Below are 27,451 nucleotides of genomic sequence, written 5' to 3'. Positions count from 1 at the left end.
CCAGGCGCCTGGATTCGGACATGGACGCCGCCCCTGGGTTGCTTCACACATGGGTGGTGCAGCGTGCATTCGGTACTCCCGCCGGCAGGCACGGCGACGACGGTCGGCCAGGGCCTGCCGGGCCTGCAAAGGCCCTGCAAAGGCCCTGCTAGGGTCGCATGGCAGGTGTTTTGGTGGGATCGTCATCCTCACAGACGTGTCCCCCCTCCGCAGGACTGGCAGGACCAGTCGAGTCGTGCAGGATCCCACAACCAACTCGTGTGCCTCGGGTGACCAGCAGAGACACACCCCTGAGCATTCTGAGCGGCCCAGCAGTTCGTCAACGAGGTTGGCTGACTGGCTGCGCAAACCATCTTTGTACGACGAACCCCGCATTACCAGACGACCACCTTCATGAACCGCGCCCGTGCCGCCAACGCTCTCGTGGCGCACAGTCGACCAGAGGCGGAAAACCTCGCGTTGTGTACGGATAAGCAAAGCGGCGACATTTGTCGATCAAAAAGCACTGTGAAGTCAATGGTGGCCCAGCGCAAAGTCGATCACGACCAGATGGAGCTTGTTATCTCCCCCAGATTATGCGCCACGTCGCAAACTCCCATGCGCCTGCCGTCCGTCATGTGCGAGCCAGTCGGTTCAGTCGAAGTCGCATCCAGACACCTCATCTCGTGGTTGGTTGGGAGGTGTTCCGATTTGCAAGTCTTGCCGACAAATGGCCTCCTGGCAAGTTTGGACCGTGCGTCTCATCCCCGCCATACTCCTGAGAAAGGAAAGGGGGGCCCCCTTCTTGGAGACCAGGGTTTTTTGGATCTTGGCCCCTGCCAGGATCTGGGACACTGGGACACTGGAGGTTCTTCGTCAGGAGGCGCAGCACGATGATGACGGGCCGCTACCAATGAAACGGCAAGTATAGCGGACGGGTAGGTGCCTGACCTAGGGCCAGGCCCTGGTTTACTGTCAGCCAGACGAGAAACGACGGCATGTGTTATACCACTCTAGTCATAAGAGGTGATAGCAAAGGTTGGGGTTTCCCGGACCGGTGCCGCTGGCGTCCACTATCTTCACTGCCCTCAGCCTGCTTCGCATAGGTAGGCGTCCTCGCGTGACTTTGAGCTCCACTCCGTGATCTTTTCTCCCCCCCCCCCCGTTCGCTCTGCCTCATACCACGTCCCTTTTCTACTCTTTGGTCTAGGAAAAGCGGGAATGCACCATGCTGTACACCTTCGAACGTACCTCGACCCTCGACCGAGTCTACGGACGCAGACACAAGCGGGCACAGGCACAGGCGCCGGCACCGGCCAGATTGACGCGAGCGGCTGCCACCAAGGTTAAGTGGACGGCGGCATGAGGGCCGCACGCACGAACGCACACCATGCATACCAGGCATAAAATCCCCTTCCGGTTCCCGCCCGGCCGTCGAGGATACTGGGGTGGGAAGCATTGACAGCCAATCCCATCGTCAAGCTTTTGGCATTGCTCGCCGGCATGTTCAACTGCCTGACGAGGAAGGGCTGCTGGACTGCGACCGACAGGCGGTCAAGGCGAGAGAAGCTCGATCGGTGGTTGCGACGGATCGTGTTACAACAGCACCACCGGCAAGCAGGCCTCGGACCTCCACGATCCATCAACCCGTCTCGGGACATGCCCCGACGCTCATCTGCCAGCTTGTCTCGCGCATCCTGTCTTGTCTGCCTGGCTCGCCGACCCGTCCCCACAAGGATTTGGGGGCGGGTCCTACACATTGGGATTCCTGGCCCTGATCGCTGATCAACCCTTCTTAGCATGGTTGACGTTTTGTCAACCCATGGCCCCTGACAAGGGGGATCCTTACAACGTGAAGGTCCAGCCATCTGGGGGCTTGTCTCCTGTGCGCTTCCAGTCCTTTGCACAGAGCCTGCGCAGGGGTCACTTTTTGGTCATGGCACGTGAGTAGCGGACGAACATGTGCGATACGCGACGGGGTATTCCGAAAGGTAATTCCACGGTAATTCAAGCCTGCAGCGCTGGCTGTAAGCAGTCGATATCCCCATCCGGTGCCCACGTCGTAGTGCTCTCATGGTCTCTCCTCTCCATCATCCCTGGCTCTGCGTCGAAGAATCGCCATGCAGATCGCCAGTCTGTGGATCAACTAGACGACCGAGCCAAGCGTACAACCAAGCCTCGTTGCGACCGTCTCCCCGATGGCCTCCGACGTTTGACACCCCAGACTCGAACCGTCCCAAGATCTAGGACTATCTCTCCTGGTCAAGTCGCCATCTGTCAAGCAACGGGCGGGACAGTAATTTGTCCCTTGGCTCTCTCCCCTTCCTCCTGTATCTCGCCCTGTTTTGCTCTATTCGGCCTTTCCCCGACCGCATCGTCAGCCCGCCGCACGTCCGCGTGGCTCCCCTCCCCCTTACAAGCTTTGTAAGGTGCCCCCGTTCCCTGTTGGCCGTCTTGCTTATGGTGTCCTTGTCAGTGGACATTAATGCCGCAAGCGCAGCTGGTCTCTCCACTGATGATGGGGTACTGATGGGCGCCATGAGCAAGGCTGGAGCTCTCGAACAATGTGCATTTCTACATGTAGGCCAGTCCACGGGTAGAGCTGGTCAATGCCGACGTTCAATGAGGAACATCTCGCAAGTGCTCCACTTCCAGGGTCTGTACTCTTCAGTGACATTCCGGAAAGATTGCTTCGTCTACCACGGTTGACGTATCGTGCCGCATGGACGAGGGTTGTTGTACATAACCAGGAGCTTCGTTATGGATCAACTGAGTCTTCACTGATCGTCTGCTAGGTCGGGGGTCAGAGATCATCACTGAAAAGGCCTGGTGGCAATGGAGGTGCTCCACCATACAAAGATGCCTCGTGGTCGTTCGTAATGATGCGCCCAAGATGCTTATCGTGGTGCTAACGAAAGGCTGCGCGATACGGACTCGACTCATTCACTGGTCCTACAACCTGATTGCAATAGCTGCTCAACTACAAGAAGTTACCTGCTTCGCTTGTGCAACCCAAAGCATCGGCCATACCTAGAGCCAAGTGAATACATCGGCCCACGCCTCTTCCTCCGGACAAGTGTCAACATGTGTACAGATCAATTTCACGGCTTTCTCCAAGCTCTACCGAAATGCGAACATCACGTCCACATCGAGGGTACACTCTCGCCTGAGCTTCTCTTTCAACTGGCGGAGAAGAACGGCGTCACCCTGCCTTCGGACACTGATGCCGCGTTTGCAAGTCCGTCGGCACTCCGCGCTCGCTACCGTGAATTCAAGTCACTCGACGACTTTCTACAGTATTATTACACAGGTTTCTCTGTCTTGCTGACAACCGACGATTTTGCCGACCTGGCTTACGCCTACCTCGCCATCGCCCACGCCCAATCGGTCCGGCATGCCGAGGTCTTCTTCGATCCCCAGGCACACACCTCGCGAGGTGTCTCGTACGTGACGGTCATCGAGGGCCTGTCGACGGCTCGCCGCCGTGCCGCGGTGGACTTCCCCCAGCTGTCCGTGGCATTTGTTCCCTGTCTCCTCCGCCACCTGCCGGTCCCGTCTGCCCACAGTATGCTCGACGAAATCGTCACCGCCGGCCACTTTGACGACGGCACCCTGATCGGCTTCGGCATGTCGAGCTCAGAGGCTCCGTACCCGCCCACCCTCTTCAGCTCTGTCTACGACGCGGCCAGGGCAGCGGGCATCCAGAACCTCACGGCCCACGCCGGCGAGGAAGGGCCCCCCTCCTTTGTGTCGTCGGCCCTCGCCGACCTCGGCGTGCTTCGCATCGACCACGGCCGCCGCGCCGCCGAGGACGACGCGCTGCTCGCGCAGCTCGCCCGCGACAAGACCATGCTGACGCTGTGTCCCGTGTCCAACGTGGTGCTGCGCGGCGCGGCGCGGCTCGCCGACCTGCCCATCCGCAAGTTCCTCGACGCCGGCGTCAGGTTCAGCATCAACAGCGACGATCCGGCCTACTTTGGCGGGTACATTTTGGAGAACTACTGCGCCGTGCATGACGCGTTCGATCTGAGCGTGGATGAGTGGGCTGGCGTTGCCATGGGTGCGGTCGAGGGGAGCTGGTGCGACGAGGCGAGAAAGGCTGTGCTCCGGGCCGAGGTGGAACAAGTAGTCGGCGAGTGGCGGGGGAGGCTGGCTATGGTTTGAACGAGTGAGTACACGAAAGGCAGTGTGACGTGGCGAGCAGCACGAGGCCCTTATTCTGTGTACCAACGAAGGCTGGGAGGACCACAGGGTCTGGGAAGACCATGGTCTGTATTTTGCGGGCACGCTGCGGCCGTCACCTTGTCGTGTTTATAGAAAGACATTCCCAAGACTTGTAGCGTAGTTTGTCTACGTTATGTTGTTTGTAAGTGGTTGCCAGGTTCATGTACTGATATGCATCCGCTGGTTCGAGTGAAGCACATTTCGGTAGGCTGATGTCACGTCACATACTGACGATCCAACGAGGATCACATACGAGGGACTGCGAGAGTGAACCGGGCATTTTGCCCTCAAAGTCTTGTCTTAAAGTACTTAGATATATCGGTCTACAAGGAATAGTAGGTCTGACCACGTGTCCAGGGTGGTAATACATGGGGAAACTTTAAAAGTCTATAAGAGTTATGATTAACATGCTCGGCAACACGCATGCCCCTTGACGAAAAAAGACGCGAGGAGCGCGCAAGAACTACAGGCCCTTCTAAGCGCAGACGCCAAAGGCATTCTGGCACCCGGTGCCACAGTGGTCCCTGCTCGTGCCGCAGAAGTTGAACTGGCTGCAGCAGGTGCCGGCCAGGCAGACAAATCCCTGATCGCCGCCGCAAGCGCCGTCGGGTCCGATGACGCCGGTGGGCGTGACGGTGCTCGTAATGATCACGGGAGTGGGGACGCCGGTGGCGGTCGGGGTTGCCGTGCGCGTGGTGGAGTACCAGTTCTCCTCCGGGTCGCCGAGACACTGGCCGACGGGGACGGCAGTGAGGTTCGTCGTGGCGAGGATGCGGAGGAACTCGGGCACGAGCACCTCGGCGGTGTTCTGGTGGACCTGGGAATCTGTCAGTTGGGGTCGTTCAGGGCACTCGGGGTTGGCGACGGTCTCGAGGCAAAGGCGTTGGTGTGACGCAGAAGGGGGGGGGGGGGTGTAGAACGTACATCGTGGGCCAGAGCAATAGTACCGCCGGCAGCAAGTCCCTGCTGGAAGATGCCGACGGCCGTCTCGTTGCCCAGGTTGTTGTAGCGCCAGTCGTTCGTGTCGAGATCAGCGTCGATGACATGGTAGCCAAGGGCACCGAGGATCGACAGTGTATCATCGTTGTAAGCGAAGTATGGGGGCCGCATGTAAGTCGGGAACCTCCCAACGAGGCTGATCAGGGTGTTTTCCAACGTGGTCATGTCCTCGATGATTTCCGCGTCGGACTGGGTCGTGAGGTCGGGGTGCCTGTTGGTGTGGGACCCGAGCTGGTGACCCTCCGCCAGGATACGCTCGACCGTCGGCCTGTAGTCGTTGATGTCTCCCCAGTTCTGGCCGTTGACGAAGAATGTGGCCTACCTTTGGTGTTAGCCGTGTTTTTAAGGGCGCTCGGCTCGATAGAGCAGGGTAGAGACTGACCTTGACACCAGCCGCCTTCAAGAGGTCGAGGACGTGATCCGTAAAGCTGAAAGGGCCGTCATCAAATGTCAGGGCAAAGGTGCCGGGAACGGTACAGCTGCTGATGGCCGCGCCGACGGGCACGCTGCTCCCTGGGCCATTGGTCGGGGTAGGGACAGGGCTGATCGCGGAGCTAGCAGGACTGATCGCAGAGCTGGCAGGACTGATCGCAGAGCTGGCAGGACTGATCGCGGAGCTGGCAGGACTGAACGCAGAGCTGGGAGGACTGATCACAGAGCTGGGAGGACTGATCACAGAGCTGGGAGGACTGATCACAGAGCTGGCAGGACTGATCACAGAACTGGCGATGCCGCTTACCGGAGCCGTGCCGTTCTTAACTTTGACGGAGCAACTCAGCGAGCTGACTGTCACGCCGGACACCAGCACCGTCTTGAGAGAACGTGAGAGTTGCATTTTTGAATATGTAGAGAGTGACTGAGGGTATTCGAACGAGCGGCTGTGGTTGACAAAGGAGTGTGAGCAGATGAGGGAGACGAGAAGGATGCAGTTCCCTGAACGTGAAGATATCTTGACCAGCTTTTAGCAGCAGCTCCCAACATGACTCTCCCGCGTGATAGACTCAGCATGTTGATTGAATGAGACCCCTGATCAAAACACTTTGTGAGAGTTTGCTTCATCCATGCACTGGTAACGCGGCCGAGTCATGCTCGCAATATATCGCATGAAGCAGCGTCGCGACTTGGCAGTGCCCGACTCAACTCAAGCTGTTAGAGTTCAATCCCGATGACAAAGCGGGGGCTCTGCTTCGCCTCAAGTGAACCGTATGGCGCGTCTGAGCAAGCTGCGCCGGTGTCCCATTCGGTTCTCTTGTGTTGCGCGTAAGAAGTTGCAGATCACCATCTGCCGGAGTTTCCCATCGGGGTGGCCCGAGCCTACCAACTGGATGGCAAGCAGGTTGATAGGGTAGAGATCCCTACCGTGGCCCATAATTGTAGCTTCGCGACTCAACCTAGCTCGGGGCTGTGAGCACCATTAGCCGCTTGACTTTTTACCTAAAACTAAGCTTACTCGCCGTCAAAGCTCGTATTAGGGGCACCAGTACCTTAATCCGAATAGAGGTTTTTGGGACGTCTGCCTGTTCCATGATAACGGCCTCGTCAGTCGTGTCGCGTTCAACCCCCTATAGCAGGCATTGTGACTCGAAGGACGAGAGAAAACGCTGGCGCTCCGAGGCTCCATCCATGCCACTCACGTCACAAAAACCTGCTCCTGCGTCTTGTCAGATCCATTATTTACCGCAAACTGGTCATCAGCCCAGTCGGGAACGTCGCCGTTGATGCTAATCCTGGTTGTTCCCACCTTGCGACTGTTCCCCTCATTTCCGAGCCTCCCGTTTTGAGAGAAGCTGGGGGTGAACGGTCACCCGGCAGTCAGGCGGCATTTGTGACGGATAGTCCGAGGGGCCGGGCCCGAGAGATGTGTAGCAATAGAGTTTGAGGGTTGTCCAATTTCGGGACGACTTGCAGTAGCTTATTAGGCGCGGCCCTCGATGGTTGTCAAACCATTTTTGACGTCTTTGTGGCGCTGCCACCAATAAACCAACTGCCGAACCTGGGCTCTCTCAGAACCAGCCCACAGAACAGTAGAATCAAGATCTACCTAAAAGCGGATCATACGTGGGCATGTCCACGTGCTGGCGCCCCTGTACTTGTGTCGAGAACCGTGCTGGTGGTGCATTGCTACGTCTATCATGTGTCTAGTCTTCCTCTCCCAAGCCCGTGAGTCCTCCAGCGAGGCCCTGCATCCTGCGGCCGAGCAGGTCGTCCGAGCTTTTGAGCTTGTTCAAGCTCTTTCCCGTCGTCCCGCTCCGCGGCCTCACGCCCTGTCGTTGCCTCACTCTCCCATTTGTCTCTCCGTCACGCTCCTCGTCGATGGGCTCTACGCCCGGCTCCGCGTCCCGCGAATCTTCATATGCCACCTCCTTACCCTTGCCCCTCCCCGCGCCACGGGTCCGCTCTCTGCCACGCCCCGCCCTTGTCATGGCAATCTCCAGCGGCCGGTCTTCGTCTGCGCTCGATTCCGTGAGGGTCCGCGAGTGGTGTTTGCCCGACCCATTGGCCTTGGCCGACAAGTCGTCCACCTGTCGCCTGCCGAGCTTCTGCTCGCGCGTCCTCCTTCGCCGCCCGGCATCTGCTTGAGCAAAAACGTCGCTGATCCACTCGGCGGACCGGTCGATCAGCCCCCATGCTGGAGGATAGACGGTCGGGAACTGCAAGAACCCGTGCGAGACACCCGGCAGAAGAGCCACCTCGGCGACGTCCTTTTCGTTGAAGCTGTCTCTGCGCGTGCCCTTCCTTGACTCGTCCCTGTTTTCCTCGTGTACCCGCTGCTGCTCCCACATTGCCTCCTTCACCTGTCTCAGACGCGCCGCAAAGATGACGGTGTCGTCGACAAGCGGGTCGCGTTCGCCAGTGAGGAAGTGAACCTTGGGAAACTTGGCGAGCAGAGCATCCGGCGCGAGCACGGGCGAGAGCAGGTAGTCCTGGCTGAAATCTGGGCGGTTGTGGGGGCCGATGTAAAGGATGATCATGGCACGCATCATCTCAGGCGTGAGGACACGGTCATTGAAATACGAGATCATAGATGACATGGCGAGGCGGGTCCGAAGTGGTTCGGCATGGTGTGAAGTGCTCTTCTTTCGGCTGAGTGTTTCGGATGCGGGAGAAGAAGAGGATGCGGCAGCGGTAGCAGCAGCAGCAGCCGTCGACGAGGCGCCAGGGCTGGCCAGGTTCCGAGGCCCGCTATGTGAGTATTCTGGCTGCGGACTCTGGAGAGGTTGTTTTGCGGTTTCACCTTCCGGACTCTTGACCGCCCTGAGACTGAGAGACGGATGCTTCGGCGGCGTTGTTTCGTCTTCGTCATCAGACTGATGAGGGGTGCCGACGAGATCATTGTACTGCATGCTCTTGCGGCGAATAATGGACTTGTTGGTGCCCCGCATGCGACGGTCTTTCATCAGAGACATCTGCTCGTCAGACATCCAATTGCCAATATTCATATCAAGACCCGGATAGAACAGAACCAGGCCGTCAGGCAGAGGCAGGTCACCCTGGTTGAAGTATCGATTCATCGGTGGCGACGTGCGCTCAATGATCATGAGGGTGGTGGCTGTGGCCAGGTTCCCTCCAGCACTGTCACCTGTGAGGACCAAGGTGGGTATGTCCTTGCCGGACATGCCGATGCAGCGGCCGCGGCTCTTGATGATGGTCGTGTAGACGTCAAAGCACTCGTTGAGCGCATATGGGTAGGGGAATTCGGGTGCCTTTTTGTAGTCGAGGCTGAGGACTGGAAGACCTGTTTTGACGGCCCAAGCAAAGAGCTTATCATCGTTGCATCGTGGATCCATGGCGACGAAGCCACCGCCAGGGATATCGAGGACGATCTTGTTGTGTCGCTCGAGGTCGGCCAGGGGACCATCATAATAAAGCCAAGCAGACACGGGATCGGTATAGTCGCTGCCGGCGGGTCGCGGGATGCGGACGGCACGCGGCGGCCATCGTGTAAGACGCGGTCGCATGAGGCCCTGGAAGAAGCTGATGTAGGGTGTTGTGCCTTTGTTCCACGAGACACGAAGGTGCTCGACGGTCAACATGCCCCGAACCTTGCGCACCTTCTCGTCGGCTCTCTCGGCAGCGACCATGTAAAAGAGGGAGAAGACAACGCTGGCGATGTCACGAAGCCATTTGGATCGGATCCTCATGGCGGTCCAAAACCCGGCGTCGAGGGCGGTCAGAACCCAAGTGGCGCGGAAGTAGGCCTTCTCATACATGTTCGACATTGGCTCGGGGCTGGCCAGGCCAAAAAGAGTGCTGAAGTTGCGGGCGGCGTAGAGGTAAATCATGGTCAGGACGACCGTCTGCCATGCCGTGAGGCGTTTGCTCCAAAACCTTGAGAGAAAACGAACAAAGGCCGGGCCATGTTTGTGGCCTCTGGGCAGATGGTCAGCATGTGTGTCGGCGCGCGTGAGTTGACCAACCCTCAAGGGCTTCAGTGTAGCGAGTCATGAGGGGAAGGTCAGGTCTCACCGATGCATGTAAGCCGACCAGAATGCTAGGACAGCCAGGACCTGGAGGCGCCGTGACTTGACGGATGGCCTGCCGAGGACGTGGTCCAACATGATGGAAGCTCGAAGACGCAAATTTGATGCAGAGGAGGATGCTGATGCTGATGCGGATGCAGAATACGGAATGGCGTCAAGGGAAGATGATTATCAACAGACGAAAGCAAAGAAATGGTGTGGTGTTGGAGCACGTCGCACAGAAGCCCACTTTGCGTCACGTTCACATGACAGCGTGGAGGCCAGCGTGCGAAACGTCCCCAAACTGCAGGGCCTGACTCGTTCTCTGTTGTAGCATGTGGTGGTGGTGTATTTGCGTCCTGGGGGGTTTGGACGAGGGGCAGACTGGTATTTGCTGATGCAGGTTTGAATGAAGAAGAGGCAGTTGGATTGCCGTGGGGGCAGTCAAAGAAACGGAGTCCGAAGGAGGAAGGTGAAGAGAAGAGACACATGTGTCAGTAGCCCGAAAACATGCTAATGAGCGAACAATAGACGAGACACCAGGCGACGGAGGGTCTGAGGTCGTCGTCGCGGTTGTCGTCATGGATCACTGGCATGTGAAAGTGCGGAGGAGAGGAGCGACATCTCCCAGGCCCCAGCCACTTTCCCATGTCCGGATGCCGACTCCCAGGGTATCGCAGCCTATCGGGTGTCCTGGATTTGTGGCTGGAGAAGCTGGTCCACGTGAGCCGGCTCGAATTGGCATTTAGTGGCCGTTTGCTTTCGTCTCTTGACCTCAGGTGACAAGCGGGCTAGGGGGGCCAGAGGGCCTTTGTCTCTCAGGTGATGTACGATCGGGACCATGATGCGTTGGCATACGTTGGCCGTGATGGTGCCTCATCTTGCATTGCAACAGCTGATGATGATGCTGCTGCTGCAGAGTATTGCATGGAGGATGGATGTCTGGGGAGGTGAAGCGAAGGAAGAGAATGCTGTGTCTTGTAGATGGCAGGTACATGTACAGTAACTTCCCTCGTGTGCCCCCTTAGGTAAGCGGCTGCAGACTCCAGCCGAAGCTCGGAGTGCGACTTTCGGTTATCGCCTATCAATTGCAGCATGCTATCGATAACGCTCAACGTTCGAGTCATCCAGCGATGTCGCCCAGATTTTTGTGTCAGTGGTTGTCGAGGTTCACCGAGTCTGAAGAGTGACTGTCCCTCCATAACTCCCTCAACCTCGTTCTTCCGTTTTTCAGGGCCAATTCGTTTTCGCTTCGAACCTACACACGTCACAATGGCTCTCCGAATACCCTTCCGAGTTCAATTGACCAAGGCACAGCCCTGTGTGGCTGCTGGCGCCCTTCTCGCTCGCCGTGCTCTCTCCACCACTGTCCGTACAGAAAGACCCCTCCAAGCACCCCCCCCCCCCCCCCTCCTCCTGATGTTTGACTGACCATTTTTGGCCCCCTTCACCACAGTCACACAAAGCTGCCGTCACAAACCCTGACCCGACCGATGACTCTCCCAGCGCCGCCCTTGTGGCCGAGCATGCTCCCTACATGGTTGCCACCTACGCTCGTCCGCCTCCTGTCTTTGTCAAGGGCGAGGGGTCCTGGATCTGGGATATCGAGAACCGAAAATACCTCGACTTCACCGCTGGTATTGCCGTCAATGCCCTAGGCCACTGTGATCCCGAGATCACCAAGCTCGCCGCCGACCAGGCCGCCACCCTCGTTCACGCTTCCAACCTCTACTACAACCCTTGGACCGGTGCCCTGTCCAAGCTCCTCGTGGAGAAGACGCGCGCCGCTGGGGCCATGCACGATGCGGATGCCGTCTTCATCTGCAACTCGGGCTCCGAGGCGAACGAAGCGGCCATCAAGTTTGCGCGCAAGACCGGCAAGCAGATCGACCCCTCCGGCAACAAGACGGACGTCGTCTCCTTCCACAACGCCTTCCACGGCCGCACCATGGGCAGCTTGTCCGCCACGCACAACCCCAAGTACCAGCAGCCTTTTGCGCCGATGCTGCCTGGGTTCCGTGCCGGCACCTTCAACGACATTGATGCCATTGATGCTCTCGTCACTGACAAGACGTGCGGCGTCATTGTCGAGCCCATCCAGGGCGAAGGCGGCGTCACCGTCGCCACCGATGCCTTCCTGACGGCGCTCGCCAAGCGCTGCCGCGCCGTCGGTGCCGTCCTCATCTACGACGAGATCCAGTGCGGCCTCGGGCGCACCGGCACCTTCTGGGCCCACGCGCACCTCCCAAAGGAGGCCCACCCGGACATCCTCACGACGGCCAAAGGCCCTCGGCAACGGCTTCCCCATCGGCGCCACCCTCGTCAACGCCCACGTCGCCGACAGATCAAGGTCGGCGACCACGGCACCACCTTTGGCGGCACCCGCTGGCGTCACGCCTCTCCCACCACGTCGTGTCGCGCCTCGCCGACCCAGCCCTGCAAAAGAGCGTCGTCGCCAAGGGCGACCTCTTCCGCAAGCGCTTCGACGCCTGGCAGGCTCGCTGGCCGGCCCTCATCACTGAGGTCCGCGGCAAGGGCCTCATCCTTGGCCTCCAGCTGTCGCAGGACCCCACGCCCATCGTCAAGGCGGCCCGTGAGCGCGGCCTCCTCGTCATCACGGCCGGCACCAACACCCTTCGCTTCGTGCCGCCCCTGACCATCACCGAGTCGGAGATCCAGCAGGGTCTGGACGTGCTCGAGGAGGCCATCGTCGCGACGGTGGCGTGAGAGTACGGCGAGAGGCTCGAGTTGGGGGGATAGGCCCTCCTGCTTCCGCGAATTGACGTTATATAGATGGTGATGCAGATAGAGGCAGAGCGCTGTTTAATGATTCCCCTTCGTTGCTATTCGGCGCTACCAAACGATAGACGTTGATGTACCTACGTGTGTTTCCGCTGCTCCAGAACACATGAAAACTTGCACCGTACAGTTCAAACATGTGGTCAGGTTTCTAAGAGGCAGTTCGTCCATTCTTCAGCAGGGCAACGCCCAAGGGAGAAAAGAAAACCAATGCTTACTTGTATAGAGCGCCGGACGTCCTACAAATACATACAAAGCAAGACTTGCTCAGCGAGCGGCTCGTCGCTGCACATGCTGCTGTTCAACGACAGAATCCACACCAATAGTGTGTGCGCTCTCAAATGGCCCCCGTCCGCCCCCTCAAAACTCAGCTGCCAAGTTTCCACTCAACGTTACACACATCACCCGGCGTGCTCCTCGTCGTGCACTGCATTCTTCTCGCGCTTACAGCGCACTGTAGCCGCCGCGCGTGCCGCTGCCCTGCACCGTGTTGAGCACGCTGCGCGCCCAGTCCTTCAGCAGATAGGGCACGTCGCGGATCGTGTCGCCGTGGGGGAGCAGATCCCATCCCCTAGCGCCGTAGCGGTTGTAGTTGAGCCATGAGCCAAAGATGAGGTATGCCGCGATGCCGAGGAACAGGCTGTTCGCCGCTTGTCAGCATATCCGCCTGTCTGTAGAAGAAGGAACACTTGGGGAGAGGGGAGAGGGGGACGCACATCAAGACAAACCAGGTGAAGAACCCCCAGCCAGCGCCGGGAGTCTCGCCGCCGTCCTCGTTCCCGTTGCCGCCCTTGGGAGGGTTCTTGAACGCATCCTCGCACGCCCACTGAGTCCTCCAGGTCAAGCGCAGCACGTCGACGTCTCCCTTGTCAGACGGACCATAGCTTTCCCAGATGAGGGCCGCATCGGGCTTTAGAATCTGCTTCTCGCTGCCGTCTTGGTCGTCGCCTTCGCCCTCCTTCTTGTCGTCGCCTTTCTTGTCATCGCCCTCCTTCTTGTCATCGCCTTCCTTCTTATCGTCTCCGCTCTTCTCCTCCCGCGCCCTCAGCTTCGCCGTCGTGTCGTAGAGGTCCTCCGGCGTCGTCTCTCCCTCCAGACCCGTCTTCTCGCGGTCGCAGATGAACTCGATAATGGCCTCCTGCGCACGCGCCTTCTTATCGTGCAAAGGGTAACGCCCGCCCTGCAGAATCAGACGGAGGCCCTCCTTGTCGGCGTCGGCGTGCGAATCGGACCCCTTGAGCCTCTCCGTCTTGGCGTCCAGGTTTCCGCCGCCCCAGTCCTTGAGCTCGCCCGCGATGGGGATGACGCGCTCGATATCGTCGTGCTTCGCGTCCTCGTCCCGGATGTATCGCTCGATGGCGCAGACTGCAAGAAAGGAGGCCACCCCGTCAGTAAACGTGTAAGATGGCCAGGCCAAGCCAGAATACCGGTGGTGCAGAGGATAAGAGCAAGGTTACGCACCTCTGGTCCCGTTGGGACACTCGTCGCCCTTCTTCACGTCGCCTTTCCTCTTCAGCGGCGCGCAAATGTCCAGCGTGTACGACGTGTTGGCGTGCGAAGGGGGGTGCCAGGTGGACGTGACGACCGAGTGCGGGCCCTTGAGCTTTGACAGGTTAAAGTCTGCATCGCCCACGCGGATGTGATCGCATCGCAGCATGGCTGACACGGAGAGAGGCGCGAGCAGCAGCGACAGCAGCAGGGCAGTGTCTGTCCGCGGTGGAAGTGAGAAATGCATCGTATCGACTGGCCGAGGGGCGCGTGTCGCGTGAGGGCTAAAAGAAAATAGATGTCTGGGATCGGGAAGCGTGGGAAACCGACTGGACAAGCGACAAGGAGTAACAATGTATGAAGCTTGCGCCGGACGTAAAAACACAGTGTCGAAGAGTCGCGTGAGTCGTTTTCAAGGCCAAGGGAGCAGGCCAGGTCACTTGCGGTTCGTTATAGCGCCCAAACAGCTATTTGATCATCCAGGCAGCTAGGACAGAGATGGTCAGCGCCTGGGCCACAGCAGATTACATCATTGGGCACCTCACATCATCTCCTGAGCGCACGTGATGGGTGCTACCGGGATGACTAACCCACATGTCCCACGAGGAAATCACCATGGTCGACTGTACAGGCACAACTCGTTGGCCCATCAAGATAAAGACAGAGGTGATTGAAGACTTGTAGTAATTGGCCCGAATGGCCTGCCCAGTTACCTATGATACAAATCCCAAAAAGCACTGTCGCTCGCTCGAAACAAGGCGCGAGTGCGTCAAAACTGAGGACAACCAACCGAAATCCCTTCCCGATCCGTAAAACGCCGAACCATACAAGCCTTGCGAGGGGTATATAAGTGATGCAATACCGTGTGAGCCTGTTCATCCTCCGCCGCCATTACCTCAGTACCATGAACTCCTCTCACCCTTGAGAATATCGGCTCGTATCCATCGTCACACCCCTCGTCACCAACGCCACTGCACAAGTCCTACATGTGGTGGCCTTGACCCATCATGCCACCCATTCCTTGCATCTGCTGCTGCTGCTGCTGCTGCTGCTGCATCATGGCTGCCTGTTGCTGCTGCTGCTGATGTTGCTGTAGCGCTCTCCGTTGTTGAAGCATGCCTTGAACGTTATTCTTAGCTTGCATGAGGCAGTGCTTCTTGAACTGTTCCAGTTGCTCGGCCGGGATGTTTTCTGCGATGCCGCCCCACTTGTTCGCCAGGTCTTGAATGCCCTTGTTGTATAGCATTTGACTTTGCATCCGGATCTGCGATGTAAAGTGGTTGAGGTTGTTCTGCTGCTGCTGCTGCTGGGCTTGTTGCTGCTGTGCCTGCTGCTGCTGTTGCTGTTGCTGTTGCTGCTGCATCATGATGGCTTGCATGTTCATTCCCTGTCCATTCATGGCATTTTGGGCGTTCATCATGGGTCGCTGCATGTGATTGCCGGCCATCTGCTGCTGCTGCTGCTGAGCCTGGAGCTGTGCCTGCATCTGGGCCTGGAGCTGGGGTGACATTTGCGCGCCTGCCATGTGATTGCCTTGCTGCATATTGCTCAGCTGCTGCGCATAACGCTGCGCCATCTGCTGGTTGACCATGTTGCCTCGTTGGTGCTGTGGCAATTGCTGCTGCTGCTGGGCCAGTATAGCCCGCCGTTGCATTTCCATTTGCATTTGCTGCTGCGTCATCTGCTGACCATTATTAAAGTTCCCGTTCATCATGCCGTTTTGCATTCCGTTTTGCATGCCGTGAGGGATAGATTGAGCCTGCTGTAGGGCCCGTTGACGTTGCGCGATCTGAGCGGCAGCCAGGCTAGGGTCCTGGTGCATCTGTTGCATATTGGGCGTTCCCATCATCATACCCATCTGCGAGTTGGAGGCCATCATATTGGGCGGCGGGCTCGCCTGGGTCATGCGTGGAGTCGCGGCCATGGCGCGCTGAGGCACTGGCGTGCCCTGCATGTTGGGCGTGCCATGAGGCATTCGAGGAGTTCCGTTCGGATGGCTCTGCTGGCTCGCTCGAGACATGCTGTTCGTCATTGGCACTCCACCCATGTTTCCAGGGTGGCCCTGAGCCACAGATGGAGGGCGCGGCGGGCTTGCCGCCATACTCGAATTGGTCTGTTGCATAGACACAGCGCCTGGCATAGGCGAAGACATGCTGTGAGGAGTACCTTGCCGAACCACCGGCGAGGAGACTTGCGGTTGGCCGACTTGAGCAAATCTAGCCTGGGCCTGCGTAGGTATACCATTGGGGACTCCTCCGTTTTGCACAGCAACACCGTTCGGCATTCCCCCATTCGCAAGCTGTGCATGTTGTTGTTGGCTCGCGCTGGCTGCGGTCTGGCTGCGTTGGGCAAGAGCTGCTTGTCTCTGAGCCTCCTGCTGGCGAGCGCGCTTCTCTGCGGCTGCCTGCTCGCGCCGAGCCTTTTCTTCCTCGGCCTGTTGACGTTGTGCAGCTAGGAGAGCAGCCTGCTGCTCCTGCTGCGCCTGTTGCTGCTGCTGCTGTCTTTGCAGCGCAAGCTTCTTCTCGTTCTCCGCAGCCTTGATCTTCTCCTGCTCTTTCTTCTCGGCGTGCTCGCGCTTGATGTCTGCGATAACTTTGAACCGTGCGAAGTTAGGCTCAAAAGCAGATGTCACCGCCTCGTTCTCGCCGTCAGCTCCAGCCCCACCCGATTGCACGCCTCCGCTATCTGCGGACAGCCTATCGTCAAGCGTCAGCATGAAACGTTCCTTATCAGCCGCGAAAGCGACGTCTGCGGCCATTTCTGCAACGGTCCTCTTTCGCGTTTTGGGCTCTGGTGGTGGGTTGCTGTGTTTGGGGTGGGCCAGACTCTCCAGCAGGCGGATAGTTCCTCTGGCGTCCTTGGTCGGTTCAAGGTTGAGTACAGGATTCGTTGCGAGAAGAATCTGCGCTTCGGCATCAAGAATATTGCTGGCATCCAGTTCCATGCGCTCTTTCTTTTGCTTTTTGGCAGGTGGCGGCATACTCGAACCAGTAGGAGTAGGTGGTACGAGCGACATCGGCGTTGGTGGAACGCCATCTATGCTGCCGCGACTATCAGTCGCCATCTGTGGCGTGGTAGTTTTGATCATCAGATCCGCCTGAAGGCTCTGCGGCGTCGGATGTAGAACAACTGTAAATATCCTAGGTTGCGCCGGCAACTTGCTCTTGTGACCCTCACCGGGTAGGGTTGGGGCAGGCATGCTCTCTTTGTCCCGATCTTCAGTCGTCTTCTCCTTCGAGTCGTTCTCTGGCTCGGCAGCCCGGTCAGATGCTGTGCCCAGGTCATCTTTGGGATAGGGCGCATAGGGCGAGGGCGTGATATAAGGGTTATGATTATGTATTGAGTGAGGGACAATAGCATTGGCTTTTGACGCTGGGCGCTGAACGTCCCTTGTCTGCGCTGCTGTCTTGTGGTCGTGAACTTGTACAATCAGACGGCCTTCATAGAAGGCGACTCCTTCTTGAGTAAGATCTTGAAGTAGATCATGTGGGATAGTTCTCGTCCGAAGGTGCTCGAGGAAGATTCGCATTGGCGACTTGTAGGAGAACGTGCCGTCTTGCTGGTCGAAGCGGAAGTGCATAGGATGAAGATGGAGGATTAAAGAGGGCGGGTTCCCGGCATATTTGCTGAGAATATACTTGTCGGTAACGACTGCAAGTTGGACGCATTAACATACGATTGGTCTGAGCGCGCGATGGGGGGGAGGATGGGCACAATGCTCAACAACGTACTATATGGAGGCGGCTGGACGGATCGAAGCGAGGCCATTTCAATGGCCATGGAAGCTGAGCGCACTCCGGCGCTGTTTCTTGAGATACGGCCAGTAAGCTGTGCAGATGGCTCTCGTCGCGTTCTGTTCGTAGGGCGCGCCGGCGCGGCATTGGCGCCAGCCGAGTTGGGCGGTTTCTTTGTAGATAAAGATGGTGATGGTGATGATTTCGGCGCCATGTTGATTCCGTTCGTCTGGATTCCTGGAGGTACTGGCCTCTTGACTTTGGCTGTGACCGGCAACGTTGGCGGGTGGATCGCCGTCACGACAGGCGCCATACTGCCTGACCACGAGGCAAGGCCTCAAGTCGCAACCTTTGAGACTTTTCCCGTAAACTGAAGCTTCCCTCTTGTATGGCGCCGATATCGATCACTACCTCAACATTTGCAGGTGTGCGTCGTCGTACCTCGGTTGATGATGGGCGACTGATATGGGGCTGGGGAGGTCAAGCGCTGTGGCCTATTGGTTATGACGTCGCGAGGCGACAGGCACAATCGGATCGCAACTTGGACGTGAGACGTGGCGGTAAGAATAAGCAGTTGATCGAGTCGTGCGATCAATGCGAAATTGATCGTCGGGATGATGGAACTGCGACGCGATCGATGGATGTTGATGAGGGTGGGGGTAGTGGTCGGGGATTTGGCGATACCGTGAGGGATGGTTGTAGTCAGACGTGCCTATGGGGAAATCTGCGCGCGATGAGCCGCAGACAGAAGCGGTTAGAGCGAAGCGTCGCGGCTTATGTCATCACAAGAAGCAAGCCCACCACGGGAGCCCGCAGGTGAGAATCGTCGGGTCATCACGTGACAAGTTTGAGTCGTTTCAACGGATCCAGGTGTCGTCAGGCGGTTTCAAGATTGAATGACCATCATGGCGTATACCGAGTGTTCATTCAGCATTGTTGGTGCCGTCAGCCCGATCAATAATTTGGGGGGCATCAAAGCAATGTATCGAGCGAGTACTTGACGTCTCGATGCCCCCTACAGTACCACTTCAGCCACGAACATGATTGTGATAATCGTTTCCCATTAAGAACGTAAATAAACCAATCCAGCTTGCCAAGTCTCCGGCGGCAAACTATTCCTTGCCTTGTACGCGGCGGGCCCAGTCATCTCCAACGCGCATGCCGTCCACGACAACTACTCCCCTGCCGCGACCGACCCTCTCAGGCCGCTGCCACCACTTCTCGTCTGCCTTCTCTGCCTCCGACTCACTGTCAGCAAGTCCACCGTCGCCACTTTCTGCGCCGACTACGAGCACAATCTCATGACGGAGCCACGCCTGCATGTTTGTGACGACACTGCCGTTGTCGCCCGCCAGTGACTCCTGGAGGTACACAACTTCGGGTTGCAGATGACGCAGAATGTGGGCATAGCCGTTTGGCGAACTGAAAGGTAGAACCATGGAATCTTTCTCGACAAGACTAAGCGCCTGGGAATGAACAGCGCCAAACGCTGGACCGGCGGATGCATCAAGTACCGGACTCTTTGAAGACTCGCCGACCGGCGTCTGAGCTTGCTGGTGCTCAATATTGGAGAACGAAGAGCTAAGTGATGGCGGCGGAAGATTGCTCGTTGACTCCACTGATGTATCCTTAAGGCCAGGAGCGTAAATTAACACAAACACCTTGAACTTGGAGAAGTCTGTGTAACGTGGAATATGCGACAAGATCGACTACAAGAGTGTTAGTCATCAAGACGGTTCGTTGCCTTTGCTGAGAGTGTGAACCTACCGCGTGTTCCAGGAATCCGTCTTCGTCCATGTCGTTCAGGCTCGTGTCCGCGGAGACAACAATGACGACAGTCTTGCGCCGCTTCGCCGGCGCCCGAGGCTGGGAGTCGGATGGGCGGTCCTTCCGGGCATTGGCTTCCTCAGACCACGTCTCATGATCAGCATAGGCGCCCTTATCTTCCTCGCGTATAGCAGCAAGAGCACGTCCGGCGGCAGCGCCGGCGGCTGCAACGCCTGCTGTTACTGTCTTGCCAGCGTGCTCAAAGAACTGTTGAGGGCTCGGCGTGCGGCGCAAGGCACCGGACATGCGCGCTCCCCACGTCTCGTCGGTGGCATCCGGGTGAAGATGGGTGGTGCCTTGGGTCTGGCCCCTCGAATCCCCAGTCGAGGGTTTGGGTCCTCTTGTCGAGGAGCCGTACGCCGGGTTGTCGCCGTAATCGGCATTATCGTAGTCCAGACCGACATGATCGTCTTGCTCTGATACCTGATTATCATCCTTTCGTTGGCTCCATACCCAAGTAGCCACCCCGACTGTCGCGACAGTAACCGTGACAGCGAGGGGCACCCAATGACTCCACACGCCCCTCCTTCGCGACGAGTTATCGTATGGCGGCGACATTTAGGCCGAGGCTGTCATGGCAAGACGGCGCAGCGCCTTCAATTGGATGAAAGCAGGCTCGGTCGTTGGTGTATGGATGGTCGAGAGTCCAAATCGACAGGCAACGAGGAAGTGTCGAAACGTGGAGGAGCTTGTTTGTGTCGTCGTGAGACAGTGACATAGATTCCGGTGGGAATGGGGGTTGTCCGCTTGTTTTCAGTCGCGAACGCGGGTGGCTGGTCACTCCTCATCACAAGCGCGGGCCGACATGAGCGCATGAGCCCAGGCGAAGATCCCGAGGTCTGTTGTTGCCATTGGTCGGCAAGTCGAAACTGTTACATTAGGATATGCTGACATAACACATCTGATGCACGTGATATGAATTTGGGGCAGGAAGGGCAAGGACGGGGTGGCAGGGCCCACTTTCTGATGACTCCTTCCAGAATCGTTGCCGCTTCATGGCAATGATCACAGAAAAGCTTCAGACCAGGCAGAGCGCTTCCCAAATCCCCGGTCACCCCAAAGTAGTTTCCTTCTCCTGGTCGAACAAATTCCAAGAAATCAGTCTATGCGCAGGTAACGGCACCATCGTTTAGACAATCAACCTTGCGACTGTCGACGAATCCTCTCATATCAAACTCTCGTCGTTCCACCTTCACGATGCCACATGCGGTCTCGGTACCCTCACCAGGGCTTCAAGCTCTGATCCTCTGCGGCCCTGGCTCGTCTTTCCCAACTTTTACTTCGAACCCTGATGAGAGCCCCAAGGCTCTTCTCCCCATTGCAAACCGACCCATGGTCTGGTATGCTCTTGACTTCTGCTATCGAACAGGCATCACAAGTATTGGCCACTGCTGTATGAATCCAATCTCACGCTGACCATATCACAGATATCACGCTTGTCTGCCCAGCTTCTGCTAAGGGGGCAATCGAACAGGCCTTGAATACGAACCCCCACCTGACGGCTCTGCCTCTCCCCAGGCCAGATATCCTGGCGCCAAGCGACCTTGAACAGACGACTGGCACAGCGGAAATTTTGCGCCTTGCTTCTGTTCGGGAGATCGTCAAGTCTGACTTTGTAGTTCTGCCATGTGATCTCGTTTGCGAGCTTGCTGGCGAGAAACTTGTGCAGGCTTGGATGGTCAAAGCAGCCAGCCTTGCAGAGGTGCTGGGTTCTCCAAGCCTAGCAGGAAGCAGCCGCTTCAGTGGCGGCCTGGGCGTGTGGTATGAAACCAAAACGGCTCTCGCGGTGAAGAAGGAGGAGACGGACTTCATCGCTTCCACCCCTCTGCCCTTCCCCGCAACATGTCAACAAAAAGGCTCGCTCTTGCCACACTTGTCCAACCTTGTGTACTCGATGCCGAAGGACTCTCTGAAGGATCTCACGGAAGAGAAAAGCGGCCTGCCGATTCGACACGGACTGCTTCGTCGGCATCCTCGGATTCGCATGCTCACGACTCACCGCGATGCTCATCTCTACATCTTTCCGAAATGGATACTCGACTTTATCAAGGAGAACGAGCGCTTTGAAAATATCGGCGAGGACGTCATCGGATGGTGGGCCAAGGCTGGTTGGCAGGCAGGCCTTGGAGAAAAGCTTGGCTTGGAGGAGATACTGAGAGAGGAGGACACAAAAGATGCTGCTGATTCGGTGGAAGAACGGACGCCATCACCAGATCACCAGGAAACAGACGAGCCTACGCCGGCTGTGTCTTCGAGGACCAGAAGAGCCTCTAACGCAGGAAGTATCAAGTCTGGAGAGACTGCGGCTGATGAGAAGAGTCTTATTGTGCCTCCCGTTCTTGCTTACATTCATCCTTCAACGGAAACCGCGCCACTCGTGCGCCGGGTCGACACAGCACAATTGCTCCTCAACGTGTCACTACAGCTTGCAAAGATCCCTTCTCTAGAGGAAACGCTTGGGCAAGAGGTATCGCCCTTTGCACACGCCAAAAAGGTTGCCTATCCCGAAGGCGTCAAGTCGAGAACCACCATTACTCGCCAGGACAGTCTTGTTGGCGACAACGTTACGGTCGAGGAAAAAGTCTCCATCAAAGAGTCCGTCGTGGGCGCCGGCTGTCAAATCAGCGAAGGCGCAAAGCTCTCACAATGTCTGCTTATGGATGGCGTCGTGGTTGGCAAGAATTGCAAGCTCACCAAGTGCATTCTTGGCAAGAGATGTGTGATCGGCGATGGCTCAGTTTTGACCAACTGTGAAGTCCAGGAGAACCTGCTAGTCGAAGCGAGGAGTGAGTTCATGACCTCCCTTTCCTGCCGGCAGGCAAGCCGGAGATATACTGACGAGACTACTAGCCGAGGACAAGGATAACAAGCTCATGAGCTCCGAGGGGCTGGAGGCGACAGAGGAGGAAATGCACGAGGTACTCCAGGATATGGACGACGAAGTCATGGCCGTCAACGAGGTAGCCGTCGAGTAGGCAGTGGAATCAAGCGCGACTTCGAAACACACTATTCACACACCTTCGGTCCCGGAGGTCCCTGACTCCTGGCAGGGGGGAAGAAAAATCTCCCACCATCTGCAAACCACGTTGTCGGCTTGTCCCGGGCTGACCAAACTGAGATTCAGATCCTCTAGGCGAGGTTGACAGCTGCATGACACCACGCACAGATTACTCGATCTGGTCCGATCATGGGGATCGTGAAGTTGTCGGTGTCTCGCAATTCGATGGCTAAGCGTGGCCTCGCAGCCTCCATGTGGAAGAAAAGGGGAGGCATGCAGCTAAAAAAGGCGTGGGCATGGTTAGCTTATAAACCGAAGGCGGCACCGAAGCACCGGGAACCCGATCTCTTAGGGTTTTCACGATGATGAGGTTCGCGCGATGGCGCAGTATTGGCTCTGTGACACGACCTAGGCTTCGCGCACTCCACTGATGCGCACTGGCGCGCGCGGGGACGATGCAGACGATGTGCCGGGCCCGAACCTTCGTCGTCGGCCGGAATGGAAGAGAGTACACGTGGAGATGATGGAGGGTGCACATCTCCGTCCCGCACGCGTTTAGCATCTCCGCCGCAGGTGCGGCTGAGGCAGAGACATTCTTCGACTTCGCCTCAGGGCGGAGAGTCTGGGCCCTCTCGGAGCCCGAGTCGCTTGCCATCGCTCCAGACCCTAAAAGGCGCCGAACGCTTTCCACTTTAATCCTCAGCCGTTGCTGACTTAGTCATGTCAACTAGCACGCTTCGAGGCGAGGGCCGGCCGCTGGACTGTCGGCCCGCATACTGTGCTGTGCTGTGTGCTGTGCTTCCCGTTGCTGCACCGAGCAACTGAGCACCGAGCGCTGGGCACCGAGCGCTGGGCACCGAGCACTGGGCACTGAGCCCTGAGCTAGGGGCAGAGAGGGGATTCTGGTACCGCCGTCGGCAATTGTCCCCTTTTGTCAGGGCAATCCGACTTGGCTTTCCTGGCGCCGTCAACCGCAAATTTTCGGATCACCCGCATCCACCTGCCACGAGGCACGGGAGGAGCTTTGGCTCCCGCGCTTGTGGAATCATTCGGGACGCCCCGGTGACGCTACCGATGCAACGACGTCCAGAGGGGAATTGACAGAGGCGGGGAGAGGGGACACGAGGACCTTGTAAATGGCCAGTCAGACGCACCAGTACCGAGGGCTTGTTAATGGCTCGGCACCAAGCAACCACTACGCAGGCTGTAAGGGTCGGGAATTTTTCCACTGCGCGATGCAACGCTTACGGAGCCCACGGGACTTTCTCATCCCTTTTTCCCACGCGAGCCGACCCCATCACAATACCACCCACCGCCGCCCGGCGAACGTTCCGGTCCGGGGGCCTGTAGCCACGAGAGAGGCACGGCTGGCCCCCTTGCGCTGTAGAGACCCTTATGAGACGATTCGACTGCGCTATCTCGACTGCGCATACGAAGCGAAGCCATACTGGGCAGGCGCAAGGGGGGTCAATGAATCGTGCAGTCCTCTTTGGGACGATCGAAGTGCAATAGTAATATCTCCGGCGGAAGTTTAACAGCACACCCAAGAACCCAAGAGGGGCTTACACTGGTCGAACAGGCGACGACGAATGCCAGCGACCACAATAGTCAGCGACCTGTCACATTTTTTGCGAAATTTTCCGACATGGCCTGCTGGATCTGACCAGCCATGGACGGTGGGGAGGAGCGGTTGGCTTCCCATCACCGTCGTACTCAACATGTAGGTACCCGATGTATTTCATTTTTTATTTTTTTATTTTGGTCGGGGGACGGACGAGGGGCTGCATTCTCTGTCTCTGTTGCCAATATGGGATGTGACTCGGGCCATTGCCGCACGATCCCTTGATGACCAACACGACAGTCAGCGTCAGCCGACTCGAAACAAACGAGGCAAGCCGTGACGACGCGCTTGCTGCCCTGTCTCGTAGTCTTGCAACAGTGCCTGTTCTGCAGATCAAACCGGCTCTGCGTAGTGACGGCGATCACCCGCAAGCCAAATCAGCTGATGGCTTCGATGCTCCTATTAGCTCATCCGCTGCCGCCGCCTCCAAGGCTATCCGCTCTGGACAACATTCATAACGCACACGGCGGGTGGCTTGGCATTGGTCAACGGACGGATGGGGTTTACCGGAGTGCCGGCGGATCGTGCGAGCTGGAGATCGACGCCTTCCCAGCGCCCTCGACGTCAAGGAATAGACCGAGGACAGCGAGGCGCTGCCACATCGAAACATGCCCGCGACAGGCGCGCGAAACAATGCGAGCAGGCGGCTGAACTCCTAAACAGGCGCACAGTCCGGACCGATGCCAAACATGCCTGCCTGGCAGGGTCGACCAAGTCATTCACTTTGCAACCCTGGCTCGCCTCTCACTCACTCCTACTCTGTGTCCGTTTCCTGCAGTTGCCGGGGCTCTACCAATATGGCCTAGGGGACCGATCAATGGTGGCCACGCCAGGCACCAGGGGGAGGGGGGCTCCCCAGGAGAAAGGGGGGTCGTCTCCTCTCTTCTGACCCTGGCCATGGACCGACCAGCAACCCTGCCAACTGCCCTGCCTCACTAGGCTTTGGTGCATTGACTGCTTGTTGGTCTATCGTCTAGCCAGCTTGCCCTACATGGTACACCTGCATGTCTGAAGACCTCCACCGTCAGAGATGGTGGCTCAGCATGCCTGGCGAGAAATTTGTCACACAGGCCAGTCGGATTTGTTCACAGCCTTGGTTGACGTTTCGGAACGGCACCCCTGTGTCCGGAGCAGACAAACATCAGGGACGCCACGGAACCCCAAAGCTGTCCTGACTGCATGTATTGCAGACACTATCCGAGCATCATGGCAAGACAGGCGAGGCCTGGCCCGATGCGGCAAATTTGGTCATCCCCTTCTTTGCACGGCAGATCGATCGGGGGGCGAAGAGGGGCGGCGGCGGCGGCGGCGTTGATGGCTGCGAGGGGATGCGAGTAGGGACCGCTTTGCGAGACAGTATTCATCATAGGAAAGGGATGGCGAGGTATGGGATTTCCCTTCTGTATCGTCGGTTGCCCCCCCCCCTCTCGCTCTCTCTCTCGCGTCGCAGGTGGCGCCTTCGTAGCGGCGGGCACCTAGCTCTAGGGGCCGCCACGCCTGTTTGGTCGTTCAGGGAGGAGGAGGGGCTCGGCGGGTGACAGGACGATGTCTACGAGTGGTGTGGTGTCTGCGGTAGTGTCGTGGTAGTCAGAGCAAGGGCATGCAAATGGTATTGGCAAGACGAGCTGAGCAACTTGGGGCGCCAGATGGATGAGCCGGACAGGCACAGCGTGGTGGGGCAGCGGATCCTCACCAGGATGTGAAAGTGACAGAAGTGACTGATCAGAAAAACGGAGGGCCTCTTTTTCTTGGAGATGCGCATGTTGAGCGGGAAAAGGTTCAACAGAGACATGAGGTATTAGGTGTGAGCACAGAACCCGATCCCACAGCCTCGCTCTTCCGCACGCACACACACACACACTCTCTCTCTCTCTCTCACTCTCACTCTCCATGGCGTACACAGATCGTTGAGGAGGAGCAGGAGGCTGGTACATGGGTCTGGACTAGGCCGGACCTAGACTAAGGTACCTACCTACCTTAGGTAGGTACCATGTAGTCAGGGAATCGACGGACTCGCCGAACCATGGGGCGGAGGGGGACCGGCGCCCATATGTCAGTATATGCAGGCAAAACATGGCAGGTACTGTAGATCAGAATGCGACCAGGGCCTGTTGTATTATGATCATGGTACGCGGCACGTTGTTGAGGAGTGGCAGGGAACGAGCCAACAGCCGCGCGAGGAGGGTGGGCGACAAGCATTCATTCATTGTGAGTTCGTGACAGGTTCCTCATCAGCGTCGCAATGGAACTGGCATCTGCATCTGCAGGTGCGTCTGATCGCAAAATCAATGACAGCCCCGTTGGGGTAGGCCGCCCCGGTAAAATACCACATTACCAAGAAGGGGGGGGGAGGGGGATGCATAGGGGACCTGCATGAGCTCGAACTAGTAGTTGGTCACCAGGGAGCAGGGAGCGACAAACCAGGGCAGCGAGCGCCAGGTCAGCAGGACGAGCAGGGCAATGGAGTGACAGACACGAGGTGGGCATGGTGGGAAAGGACGAAAAAGGTGAAAAAGGTGCATCGAACCTATAAGACGTCGGTATAGGTTCTATTGGTGGATGTAGGTGACGGTGGATGTGGGTGTGGGCATGACGACTGGTATGGATGGAGGTTTGCCGATGCATGAAGTTCGGTTCGTAAAGTTGGACTAGTATCGAGGACCATTGATTGCTGAGTCGAAGCGGCGCAGGTAAGGTGAATACCGGACAAGAACAGAGAGCGACAAGAAGAAGAAGAAGCAAGAAAAAAAAAAGGCGCCTTCGATGCAGCCATGGACGTTTGACAGACCAGACCTAAAGCTACCGTACTCACCTAACCTTCACCACGCTTGACATTGCCTTTACGTATTTTTTCACTTACCATGTAAGTACTTAGGTCGGTAAGGGTACGTTAGCTGCCTAACCTCAGATCAGCCCCAGGGACGGTCCCGACGGCGGCAACCAACATTCACATCATCAGATCACCAGCAGGGAGTAGGGGGCGAGCGAGCGCCCCCCCCCCCCCCCCCCCCATCCCACGGATGATAATCTTTTCAAGGGCTCTGTGTTCAAAGAGTTGCGTTCGCCGTCTTGGCCAAGGCCTTCCTGCCTATCTAGTCCAAGCCCTCGTACAACGCCCACGAACTGAAGATCATGTCCAAGGGCGCCTATGTCGCCTAGAAGAGCGTCATGATTGCTCGATCGAGATGCAGCCCAGCACGGCGGCGAGCAAGTTCTGGGAGTCGAAGGTAGTCCAGGATCTGAGACCTGCGCACGACGGACATGATGGAGCGATGCAACAGCGGCGATAAGGGCGACTGGAACTATGCGCCGTGACCTCGAC

At 57.7% G+C, this 27,451-nt stretch overlaps 8 protein-coding genes across 8 annotated transcripts; 3 read left to right on the top strand and 5 right to left on the bottom strand.

Moving 5' to 3' along the window:
* Window positions 1-3,063: 3,063 nt before the first annotated feature.
* On the top strand, window positions 3,064-4,143 carry VDAG_07728 (adenosine deaminase; the record flags this gene model as incomplete). Its single annotated transcript, XM_009656633.1, has 1 exon — window positions 3,064-4,143. One exon carries the CDS (start codon window positions 3,064-3,066, stop codon window positions 4,141-4,143), a length of 1,080 nt encoding a protein of 359 aa, XP_009654928.1.
* Window positions 4,144-4,678: 535 nt separating this feature from the next.
* Window positions 4,679-6,037, bottom strand: VDAG_07727 (polysaccharide deacetylase family protein; the record flags this gene model as incomplete). The annotated part of the gene is made up of 3 exons (XM_009656632.1): window positions 4,679-5,020; window positions 5,128-5,520; window positions 5,585-6,037. The coding sequence occupies 3 exons, from the start codon at window positions 6,035-6,037 to the stop codon at window positions 4,679-4,681; spliced, it is 1,188 nt and encodes a 395-aa protein (XP_009654927.1).
* Window positions 6,038-7,340: 1,303 nt separating this feature from the next.
* VDAG_07726 (hormone-sensitive lipase) lies at window positions 7,341-9,761 on the bottom strand (the record flags this gene model as incomplete). The annotated part of the gene is made up of 2 exons (XM_009656631.1): window positions 7,341-9,573; window positions 9,670-9,761. 2 exons carry the CDS (start codon window positions 9,759-9,761, stop codon window positions 7,341-7,343), a joined length of 2,325 nt encoding a protein of 774 aa, XP_009654926.1.
* Window positions 9,762-10,934: 1,173 nt separating this feature from the next.
* Window positions 10,935-12,389, top strand: VDAG_07725 (acetylornithine aminotransferase; the record flags this gene model as incomplete). Its single annotated transcript, XM_009656630.1, has 3 exons — window positions 10,935-11,030; window positions 11,119-12,052; window positions 12,097-12,389. The coding sequence occupies 3 exons, from the start codon at window positions 10,935-10,937 to the stop codon at window positions 12,387-12,389; spliced, it is 1,323 nt and encodes a 440-aa protein (XP_009654925.1).
* Window positions 12,390-12,905: 516 nt separating this feature from the next.
* Window positions 12,906-14,118, bottom strand: VDAG_07724 (uncharacterized protein; the record flags this gene model as incomplete). The annotated part of the gene is made up of 3 exons (XM_009656629.1): window positions 12,906-13,101; window positions 13,178-13,826; window positions 13,923-14,118. The coding sequence occupies 3 exons, from the start codon at window positions 14,116-14,118 to the stop codon at window positions 12,906-12,908; spliced, it is 1,041 nt and encodes a 346-aa protein (XP_009654924.1).
* Window positions 14,119-14,616: 498 nt separating this feature from the next.
* VDAG_07723 (uncharacterized protein) lies at window positions 14,617-17,897 on the bottom strand (the record flags this gene model as incomplete). Its single annotated transcript, XM_009656628.1, has 2 exons — window positions 14,617-17,600; window positions 17,681-17,897. The coding sequence occupies 2 exons, from the start codon at window positions 17,895-17,897 to the stop codon at window positions 14,932-14,934; spliced, it is 2,886 nt and encodes a 961-aa protein (XP_009654923.1). The 3' UTR covers window positions 14,617-14,931.
* Window positions 17,898-18,795: 898 nt separating this feature from the next.
* VDAG_07722 (uncharacterized protein) lies at window positions 18,796-20,068 on the bottom strand (the record flags this gene model as incomplete). Its single annotated transcript, XM_009656627.1, has 2 exons — window positions 18,796-19,392; window positions 19,451-20,068. 2 exons carry the CDS (start codon window positions 20,066-20,068, stop codon window positions 18,796-18,798), a joined length of 1,215 nt encoding a protein of 404 aa, XP_009654922.1.
* Window positions 20,069-20,494: 426 nt separating this feature from the next.
* VDAG_07721 (translation initiation factor eIF2B) lies at window positions 20,495-22,515 on the top strand. The gene is made up of 3 exons (XM_009656626.1): window positions 20,495-20,888; window positions 20,938-22,296; window positions 22,361-22,515. Exons 1-3 carry the CDS (start codon window positions 20,708-20,710, stop codon window positions 22,483-22,485), a joined length of 1,665 nt encoding a protein of 554 aa, XP_009654921.1. The 5' UTR covers window positions 20,495-20,707; the 3' UTR covers window positions 22,486-22,515.
* The last annotated feature ends 4,936 nt before the right edge of the window (window positions 22,516-27,451 follow it).

The sequence above is a fragment of the Verticillium dahliae genome, genomic scaffold (assembly GCF_000150675.1).
Source record: "Verticillium dahliae VdLs.17 supercont1.17 genomic scaffold, whole genome shotgun sequence".
Classification (NCBI taxonomy): domain Eukaryota; kingdom Fungi; phylum Ascomycota; class Sordariomycetes; order Glomerellales; family Plectosphaerellaceae; genus Verticillium; species Verticillium dahliae.
This window is presented reverse-complemented; position numbering and strand designations above follow the sequence as displayed.